We start from the raw sequence: 10,720 nt of genomic DNA on the forward strand, positions 1-10,720 counted from the left end.
GCTGAGCAACGTTTAATCTTTCTGCAAGTTGTTTTTGAGTTTGACATGCATCTTCATCCAATAATGCTTGTAATTGTTGGTCTTAAAACTTTTTCAGTTGACCTGGACGTTCTTTGTCTTTCACATCAAAATCATTACTTTTAAAGTGTTTAAAACAGCGTTCACAAGTATCTTGAGATGGAGCATATTCACCATAAGCTTCCCGAAGTATAAGATAACTTTTTCTTCAAAATAATGAATTAAAACTTCCCACAAATGCTCTTTTTTTTAGCACGGAATTTGACATTTTTAAGCGTAAAAATATCTATGATGTTAACACCTTCAGCAAATTTGACATATGAAGTTTTGAAGCTTGCTGTCAATACAACAAAATAGCATAGATATCAAATCGCATATATATCAACATATGTGTAACTCCATCTATTGAAAAAAATCCGCATTATTAACTGGTATACCTAGTAGTTATTTTGAGAGTTATGGTTGTTGTGATGAACATTCTTTTTATACACAGTTCTAAATCTCATACCATGATAAATACTAGATCTGGGACAGTCTTATAGTGTATAGGAAACCACTGAAATAAAACTACTTAAAGTCCTAGAAAGAATGTTAAAGCAAGAGTGTTCTGATTCAATGCATCCTTTTTAAAAGTTTTTCAGGTTTTTTTTGTTTATGTTGTTTTTAATCCTCGCCCGAAGATATCTTTTACATTGCTTTCTAGAGAGTGGGAGGGAGGGAGGTAGTGGGGGGGAGAGAAATATGGGAGAGAGAGAGAGAGAGAGATCAATTGATTGCCTCCCTCACACGCCCCTCCCTGGACTGGGGAACCTGCAACTGAGGTTCTTGCCCTTGACCAGGAATTGAGCCTGAGACCCTTTGGTCTGCAGGAGAATGCTCTAACTACTGAGCACCAGCCAGGGCAAGTTTGTCATTTTTAATGCCGATTTTTAAAGATCGCATACTCTATAAAAGAAATTTCATGGAAATTAGTAGCATAGAAATGTTGATGTGTATCTAGAGTAGTAAAGGAAGAAATTAATTTGTGTCAGTTGGGATTTGTAGTCAAAGGATGATCAATGAAACAGCCATTTCCAGATACTGAGGGGAAAGATGGTACAATTTAGAAGTGAGTAATTACACCTTCCATCTACATAGGGCTTACTCTCCAAAAATGTTTTCACATGCCATTTTATCCTCCCAGTGATCCAGTGAGATATTCATTTTTAACTCCTTTATTAATAGATTTGGAAACCATGAGGTGTTCATTGACTTGCCCAAAGACAATGGCTGGTAGGTATTAGGATTGAGACCTTCTGCCGTAGCCAGTTTGGCTCAGTGGATAGAGCATCAGCCTGCGGACTGAAGGGTTCCAGGTTCGATTCCAGTCAAGGGCATGTACCTCAGTTGAAGTCTTCCTGGCCCTGGTGGGCATGCTGGAGGCAACCAATTGATGTGTCTCTCTCATATCGGTGTTTCTATCTCTTCCACTCTCTAAAAATCAACGAGAAAATATCCTCGGGTGAGGATTAAAAAAAAGAGAGAGAGAGAATTGGGACCTTCTGATTCTAAAGCTCCCAGACGGTAACTTCTACACTTTTCTGAAAGTTACATGTGGCAACATGTAGGCAGTTTTGGCAGAGGAAGGAAGTCCTTGGACTGTTTTAGTGATGCGTAAAGGCAGATCTGAAATTAAGAGTCTGAAAAGCAGAATAACTTTTCAGCATGTGTTTGTTTGTGGAGGCGGGAAATAGGATTGTGCCCAGAGGTTAAAAGATTTTCTATCTTTTGATCACTCTGTGGTCTTATAGAAGGGAGGCATCAGTATTCAAAGGTGAACTTTTGGATTTAGTAGTACCTATTGTATTATTTTTTAACAGAATTATTTCTTGGATTCTGTGCTGCTAGTGATTCTCTTTCCTTTTAACCCCCATCTCCAGGAGCCTCCAGAAGATGATGCAAACATCATTGAGAAGATCCTGGCATCTAAGACTGTCCAGGAGGTCAGTGACTTACTATTTTGGCTTTTATATCACTAGCACAGATTATATCCTCTGTGAAGAGATGTTTGGCTAGCCCAGCTGGTGTTGCTCTGTGGTTGAGCATTGAACTATGAACCAGGAGGTCACGGTTCGATTCCCAGCCAGGGCATATTCTGGGTTTCAGGCTCGATCCCCAGTTTGGGGCATGTAGGAGGCAGCCGATCAATGATTCTCTCTCATCATTGATGTTTCTATATCTCTCCCCCCTCCGTTCCTCTCTCAAATCAATAAAAATGTATTTTTTAAAAATAGAGATGTTTGGCTAGAGAATCTGGGATGATCATTCCTAGCTGGAGTATGAGATAAGCTAGTCAACACTTATTGTAAGACATAAAATTCTTAAATATTTGAGAATGGCCCAAACTAATTTTTTCCACCATTGTGATCCTAGCAAAAGATCTTTATCCCTTAGTTTCTGTAGGCCATTGAAAGTCATCAGAGAACCAAGACGAAGAGATGGCAAGATGGAAACATTGGGGTTTTTCCTTTAGATATCCCAGGGCCGTTGTAAGTATTCTCTAGAGAAAGTTCCTGAGTGAAAGTGCCAGTGAGAGCATAAACACTTCAAGTATTTATGAAAGTAACATTCCTTACTTTGAGAGTGAACACCACTGGTGTTTGGGGTGACGGTCATGGGGGAGGGGACTCCAGAGATATAACACATGTTCTTACTTCTGCACCAGGCTCTGCTCCTCGCGGGTCTCAGAGCCCTGGGCCAGTTTGTGGTTATCAGCTGAACCAACACTGTCCCAGCCTGGACCTTGGAAGGACACTGGGAGGATCATTTTTTTCTTTGTTACCTTATAGCTAACTGTGTATTCAGCCTTATTAACCCTGCTCACTAGCTGTCAGAAAAAGACCTGGAAAAATGAATATGTCCTCAAGAAATCTGTATTAAAACCAGGCAGAGATGTTGATTTACGTTTTCTTTTGGCATACAAAGGCGATCTGCAGATATCTGGGCTGATTAACTGCTTGCTCTTGGTTACAGGTTCACCCTGGAGAACCCCCATTTGACTTGGAGCTGTTCTACGTTAAGTATAGAAATTTGTACGTCTATTTAATATATTATTTGTATTTGAATTTTATATAAATGAAACTTCCTTTCACTTCATCTTCTATATTTTTCAAGGATGGCCCCTAAGGCATGACCCACAGTTAGTTGACTCAAGTTCGCTTATGTGATAGTGCTCAACTTTGGCTGCACATAGTATCACCTGAGAGCTTTCAAACTACTGAAGCCCTTGCTCCACTCAAGACCTGTTGACTCAGACCCTGGGAGTATGTCCTAAGAATTGGTGTTTTTTTAAAACTCCCTGTGTGATTCTCATTTGCACCCAGGGTGGAAAACCACTGTTCTTATAGCCTATACTTTCCCCCCATGCATTTTTCTTTAGTTCTCTGTTACACACCCACTTTCACTAATGTGTAATGATAGCCTGCCTGCATCTGCCCTCTGCTCTGAGCCAGTTTCTTTCTATAGAAGCTGCAGAGTGCTCCATTGCTTGGAATTGTTCCATTGTTTCTCCTGTTTTTGCCTTTAAAGCAGTGGTTCTCAACCTTCTGGCCCTTTAAATACAGTTCCTCATGTTGTGACTCAACCATAAAATTATTTTCGTTGCTACCTCATAACTGTAATGTTGCTACTGTTATGCATCGTAATGTAAATATCTGATATGCAGGATGGTCTTAGGCGACCCCTGTGATAGGGTTGTTCGACTGCCAAAGGGGTCGCGACCCACAGGTTGAGAACCACTGCTTTAAGGGCAAAGCCCTTGTAAGCCAAATCTCCAGCAGTTTCACAACAAACCACTCCAGTTGCTTCTGTGTTAGATGGTTATCCTGTTTATTGGAACATTTTAAAGCTTAGTGATTTGCTAGTTCTGTGCTTGTCTCACAAGTTATGTGTCGTTGGATAGTTCCTACTTACACTGTAAATGGGCCACGATGGAAGAGCTCGAAAAGGATCCTCGCATCGCGCAGAAGATCAAGCGATTTAGGAATAAACAAGCCCAGATGAAGCACATTTTTACTGAGGTGAAGCAATATTTACTGATTAATCTGACTACTGCTTTTCTTGCAGAATTAAATACTGGGTGTAAGTTTCTTTAAATTGAAATTTTGTGCAGATCTGTTAGTTAAGTCAAATTGATAAATATGCACTGATTTATAGCAAAACTAGTCCAGATTTAAGCCAAACAAAACAAATTATCCACCGAGGTATGAGGAGCAAACCTTACAAACTAACAACCCATAAGAACAGGCATCTTGGTCAGAATACCAGTGAACAGCTAGGGCAAGAGGAATATGCACACAATTCTTTCATCCCCCAACTCCAAAGGCAATTCCAAAGAGACCCAAAATTTGAATGTAAAAAATAAAAACAAAGTCCAAATGCTCAAAAATAAATAAATAAATTTATATTAAACTTGGGAATTTCTAAGTATGGGGCCTATAGCAAGAGGAAGGATTGGTGGATTTGGATCTTAAACAAATCTATAGTATCTATACATTAGAAAATACCATAAACAAATCTTAAATTGTATGTATAAATATTTTTTAATTATATACATATACACATACATACATAGTAATTAGAAAATATGTATATGCATTATATATACATACATATTTTCTAATGATACACATATACACATACATACATACATGGTATACATTTTTTATCTAGTATGAGAACCTTCCTACTTATGTTTTTATACATACACATTATACACATACATATACATATAACCAATAGTTTAATAAGAAATACTCTTATAATTAAGAAAAATAGAAAACCCAAAATAGAAAAAAATGGACAAATTAACCCACAAAAATGTAGTCAATTTGACTACTAGTCAAAGAATGTAAATTAAAATGGGAATCTTCTAATCTTTTCTTATCAAGTATTTGAAGGTTTTAAAAATAAGTACTGTCTATTGCTGGTGAGGGTGTGGGGAAGAGACACTTGGTACATCACTGGGTGGGAGCATCAGGCCATATGACTGTCAGAAGAGCATTATGACAACCGACATCAAATGTCTCAAAATTTGCATGTTGTCTATCCCAGCAACTAACTCTGTCCTTTATTTTAAGGAAACTATCAAGTCTTTGTGCAAAGATTTAACAATGATAAACAGTTGTTTATATTGGTGAAAAATTGAAAATGAAGTGTTAGATAATAGACTTTTGTTAAATTATACAGCCCATAGGATGGAATACTGTGCAGCCAGAAAAAATGGTATTGGAAAACAGTTATTAATGACATGGAAAGTCTCTTCTCTGGCTGATGGGCTTGTGGTGATTTTTATTTTCTTATTTTTTAGCATGTGATTTTTAAATTTTATTTAGATAACTTTTGAAGAAAAGAAGCAATAAAAATTATTCTTAAAATGTAGTCATAAGTACTGGACCTTAAGAGAGCACTCAGATGTCATTAAATTGTAGTAAATTGCTACAGATATTTACCAATTAATTATTTATGTTGTACTCCCTTTTCTTGTGACAAAAAATTATTTTAGGACAATGTCAATAAGCATTCTTCATGTCCTAATGTGGGGTTCTTCCTCTTTAACCTTAATGTTTGGCCCAGGTCCTCTCCCCTCCTCCCCCAATAATTGTTCTAATGCCTGTGAGAACTGTTTTCATGGCATCATCCCTCTGTTAGAGAATTGGGGAAAGGAAGGTGACTACTAGAATTAGAAAACCATCTTGAAGCCCTATTGGATACTCTCCCTCTGTTCTTGGAACATCTTTTCCACACCTCTATTTTAGCCAGTATTTGCAGTGCAGTAACTTGTTTACAACATGTCTGTATCTTCCATTTTGAGCCCTGGAAGACAGACAGGGCCCTGGTCTTCCTCGTATTTCTAGCCCTGGTACTAGGCACAGAGTCAGTGCTCAGTAATTATTTGGCTGCTCCAAGGGAGTGAGGATGGTTTGACCTATGCTGTTCGTTACCCTGCTCCAGAACCTTCAGAATTTCCCATTTTCTTGGAATAAAGTCCAAGCTTCTTAAAATAGCCTTCAAAGACCCATGTGTCTATTTTCTGATTTATTCTCAAGGGTGTGAGCTTTCCTTGGTTGGGAATAGAGAGAGAGGAAATTGTGTTGTTTTTACAGAAATACTGTAAGAGCAGTTCACACTCTTGTAGGGGGAAAAAAAGGTTGGAGGACATCATGAAATTAAGGAGTAATCCTGGGGAATAGTTCCTATAATACTGTCTTTGGTTTTAACATTTTTATTAATAACTTGGATAAATGCTATTCTTATAAAATAAATAATAACTTAGTTTTGAGTAGAGTGTCTTCATATCTATTATTTCCAGGTGCTTTATGAGGTAGCCAGGGGAGAGGGTAGTCTTGTGAAGGAGACTCCAGTTGGAGAGACTGGAGTTCCCATACTCCATAGGGATAGAGGCCCAACTAAAACCCTTTCTGAAAACCAGAAATAATGCTGGGAGAATAAATGACAAAGACAATGTTCAGGTTTACCTGGACAGGCCAGGATGAGTGAAATATAATGACTGTAAAATGTAATGTCATACATTTGTATTTAAAGATCTTTACATTTTGGAGTGTAGAGAATGACTGGATAGCAGTTCTAGGGAGGAAAGATGTTGCCAGTTTAATTACAAGTTTGCTGTGAGCCAAGAGTAGGGTGTGGCTGTTTAAAAAGTAACATAAATCCTGCACTGTACCAATAGAACAGTCCTGCTGTGCCTTGCTGTTTTGATTCCTAAACTAGAGGCCTGGTGCACAAATTCATGCATGGGTAGGGTCCCTTCCGGCTGCCAGCCGGACCTCCCTTCCCTGGCTGCCGGCCGAGGCCTTCCTTCATTTTGCGCTGCACCCTAGTGGTCAGCGCATGTCATAGCAAGCGATAGAACTCCCGGTCTCCCAGTCGAACTCCCATGGGGACACTTTGCATACTAGCCTTTTATATATATAGATGTTTTGTTTATTTTTGGGTACCAGGATTCAGTGAGGTTCTGCAAATCCTGAGGGCAGCTGCAGGAGGACTGTAATGGTGATAAAGGATTCCAGTCATAGCTGAGTGATTGAGAAGAAAGGTGGAAAGCAGACTGCATGCTGCTAGGAGCCTGGGTTCTGGAGCCAAACTATTCCCCCCACACGCATGCACACACCTGGGTGGCCTTGGGCCACTTGCATAACATCCTTCCTAATAGTATCAACCTCACAGAATACCTGGGAGGATTAAGTGACACAATGTTTGTACCCGTAGAAGTGCTGAGCACAATACCTGACCCATAGTCACTCTTCCACAAGTGTGAGCTCTGTATCATTAAGGGATCTGGAAACATTAAAACATCTGAAGGACAGTTGGATGTCTGGGGCTATTTAACCCACCTAGGGAGGGGTTGTTGAAGAGCCAACACAGAGAGGTAGAATCAACTTGGTCACCATTGCTGGAGAGGAAGCAGTTCTCACCAATGAGTCACAGTTACAAGATGGAAATGGAGCTGTAATTTAATAGTCATAACGATAAAGATCATGATGCTACTGCCGAGCAGGCAGAGGTAGAGCTGTCTTGGCAGTGGGTCAGGTCTTAGAGTGCAGTATATTCCTGAACATGAGAATAATTGAATCTGAGGGTGGATTTGCCAGGAATGCTATATAAAGTATTCTTGCACTGGTTAGAAGATGAAACTAGATAGCGTGTAATGAGCCTTCCAACTTAAGGGACCATAAGAACATTCTAGCTGTCAGGATTGGGGCTTCTGGGTAAGAAAGACCTGGGTAAACCTCCAGTTCTCACAGCTCTGTGTTCCTTGGTCATGTTACTTAGCTGCTCTGAGTCAGCTTTCTCATCCGTAAAGTAATTGTAGTACCTACTCCATAAAGTAGTTTTGAGACTTAAATGAAAGCATTTAACATGATTCCAGACACACATTAAATATTTCTCAGTGTCGTTTATTGTTGTTTTAAAAGTACCCTTTTTTTGAAGCATCCTATATAATAAAAGGCTAATATGCAAATCGACCAAATGGCAGAATGACTGGTCGCTATGACGCACACTGACCACCAGGGGGCAGGCACTCGGTGCAGGAGCTGGTAGTCAGTGTGATCCCACAGGGGGAGCGCCGCTCAGCCAGAAGCTGGGCTCACGGCTTGTGAGCGCAGCGGGGGGGCAGGAGCCTCTCCCCCCTCTGTGGCAGTGCTAAGGGGGTCCAACTGATGGTGCAGACATCTCCTGAGGGCTCCTGGACTGCGAGAGGGTGCAGGTCGGGTGAGGGACTGCCCCCCCCCCCCAAGTGCATGAATTTCATGCACCGGGCTTCTAGTAATGTATATAAAGATAAACAGATCCTAAGGGTACAGGTCAGTGAATTTTTATAAAATAAACACATCTGTGTAACCACCTCCTGGATCAGGAATTAGAACATTATCTGCACCCCAGAAGCTCCTCTCATGGCTCCTTCCAGCATTAGCTATTACTGTTATTTATATTAAGAAAGAAAAGAAACCAGAGTGTCCAAGGGTGATCTTTGGAACAGGGAGCAGTAATAAAAGGGCATCCTCTTTGTGCTGATTTTTGCACAGCACTACAGTAATCAGAGGGAAGTCTTCCCCTGGCTGAGGGCAGCTTGTGAGGTGTGGTTGATTCTTTCCAGTTTAGTCATGGAGAGCAGGATTTAGGACAGTGAAGAGTGTCTGAGGTGACTTTTATTCTCAGGTGAACCATTTCATGTGTTTCCTGATAGGTCCAGAGTAGGGGTCACTTAATGGTAAAGCATGAAGTGGGATTTGAGGTCAGGGGGACACTCTTAAACTCTTCTCTGTTTGCATTAGCCTGACGAAGACTTGTTCAACCCAGACTATGTAGAAGTTGATCGCATCTTGGAGGTGGCCCACACCAAGGATGCAGAAACAGGAGAGGTAGGTGATTTGCTATGCTGACTCTCCTAGTGTCTTCCCTTCTTACCTTCTATTGTGCTTGTTTTGTCAACATGTGGTCTTTGTTTGAATGGCATTTGTGTGTTATATTATAGGGTGGGTTTCCATAAGTTGGACAGAGTATGACCGATGCCTGTAATCTAGTAGAAAGAACTTTTTTCTCTCTCTCCTCTTTCCCACCAGGAAGTGACGCATTATCTGGTGAAGTGGTGCTCACTGCCCTACGAAGAAAGTACATGGGAGCTAGAAGAAGACGTGGATCCTGCTAAAGTTAAAGAATTTGAATCTCTTCAAGTTCTCCCTGAAATTAAGCATATGGTAATCTATCAGTTATATGTAGAATTTGGTGTTTCATATGGAAAGATAAAGTAATAAGATTGCTAGTGTGTTTATGAAGAATTTAAGGAATTTGCAGTTTTGATTATCAGGCTTTTTGCCTGATGTTCTGACTCTAGAAACTAATCAGAATATTTGACCCACTGTACTTTCCTGAGCTCATACCACAGGCACAAAGAAATAAAAGAAATTCTGTCTATAGAAACCAAAAAACCTGACTAATATTGGCTTTCAGGGAAATTAAAATGTAAGTAGGATTGATATCTAAGAGTCTAAGTAAAACAATATAACAATAAGATTTAGGTGGGTCTGTTTCTCTTTTTTATTAATTACTTGCAAATTTTAGAGAGATATTCTTAGTTTAATCCAGTGAAACCTAGAAAATGTAGAGCCTATACATTAGTCAGAAAACAGTCACTGCCGAAACCGGTTTGGCTCAGTGGATAGAGCATCGGCCTGCGGACTGAAAGGTCCCAGGTTCGATTCCGGTCAAGGGCATGTACCTGGGTTGCGGGCACATCCCCAGTAGGAGATGTGCAGGAAGGCAGCTGATCGATGTTTCTAACTCTCTATCTCTCTCCCTTCCTCTCTGTAAAAAAATCAATAAAATATATTTTAAAAAGAAAAGAAAACAGTTACTGTAGTTTGAAGCCAGATTTAGGGCAGTGTTTTGAGATTTACTACTTTCCCCATTATTATTTTGTGTCCTTGTTTGTTTTCTGCTTCTAAAACGTTATTCTCTACGTAGTGTGCTCTCTGCTTTTTCCTACTAGGAACGGCCTGCTTCAGACTCCTGGCAGAAACTCGAGAAGTCTCGTGAGTATAAGAACAGTAACCAGCTCCGGGAGTACCAGTTGGAGGGAATGAACTGGCTTCTATTTAATTGGTATAACAGGTGAGGATCCAGACCATTCCTGTCTTCATGGGTGATTTTCTAACCAAGTGTTTGTACTTGAAGGTGGGTTGCTGCCTTGGCCCACTTAGAATAGAGCAGCAGAGAGCTGAGAGGACAACACAGCCATTGATTCAGGCTGGCAGTCCTTGCATGTCCCTCATACTAGGACATCATATTTTTATGTCAGGTATTTCTCCCAACCAAAAGGAATGGTCTTTACATATCATCGACTTTGTGCTTTTTTTTCCCGCCTTTGCCAATCTAGCCAAAAGGTAATGCTCTATCTTGGTTATGCTCAAAGGATCCTTTAAACGTGTTTTCTATCTCTATGTCTTTAGCAAAAATTGGCTTTAAAGGGGAATAGATCTGGATTCTTGCCCCAACTCTGCTACTTGTTTGTGAGCCACAGATGTTCTAGACTTGTACTGGAATGCTCAGGTTGGACTCTTTGTGCTTTAGTTCCTATCAGAATAGATGAAGCATATGAAATATGAGAAAAATGGGTTGAGATTTTCTTAACATTCTAGAATGC

The 10,720-nt window shown here is 40.1% G+C and overlaps 1 protein-coding gene across 4 annotated transcripts in view; it reads left to right on the forward strand.

The window, feature by feature from the left end:
- Positions 1-10,720, forward strand: part of CHD6 (chromodomain helicase DNA binding protein 6) — a 174,960-nt gene that overhangs the window by 77,613 nt on the left and 86,627 nt on the right. For all 4 annotated transcript variants that reach the window (XM_005871256.2, XM_005871255.2, XM_005871258.2 and 1 more), the window contains exons 5-10: positions 1,938-2,000; positions 3,031-3,089; positions 3,959-4,076; positions 8,853-8,939; positions 9,141-9,275; positions 10,067-10,188. In XM_005871256.2, coding sequence (XP_005871318.1) covers positions 1,938-2,000; positions 3,031-3,089; positions 3,959-4,076; positions 8,853-8,939; positions 9,141-9,275; positions 10,067-10,188 — 584 coding nt within the window. The remainder of the gene's footprint in view (positions 1-1,937; positions 2,001-3,030; positions 3,090-3,958; positions 4,077-8,852; positions 8,940-9,140; positions 9,276-10,066; positions 10,189-10,720) is intronic.

The sequence above is a fragment of the Myotis brandtii genome, unplaced genomic scaffold (assembly GCF_000412655.1).
Source record: "Myotis brandtii unplaced genomic scaffold, ASM41265v1 scaffold333, whole genome shotgun sequence".
Lineage (NCBI taxonomy): Eukaryota > Metazoa > Chordata > Mammalia > Chiroptera > Vespertilionidae > Myotis > Myotis brandtii.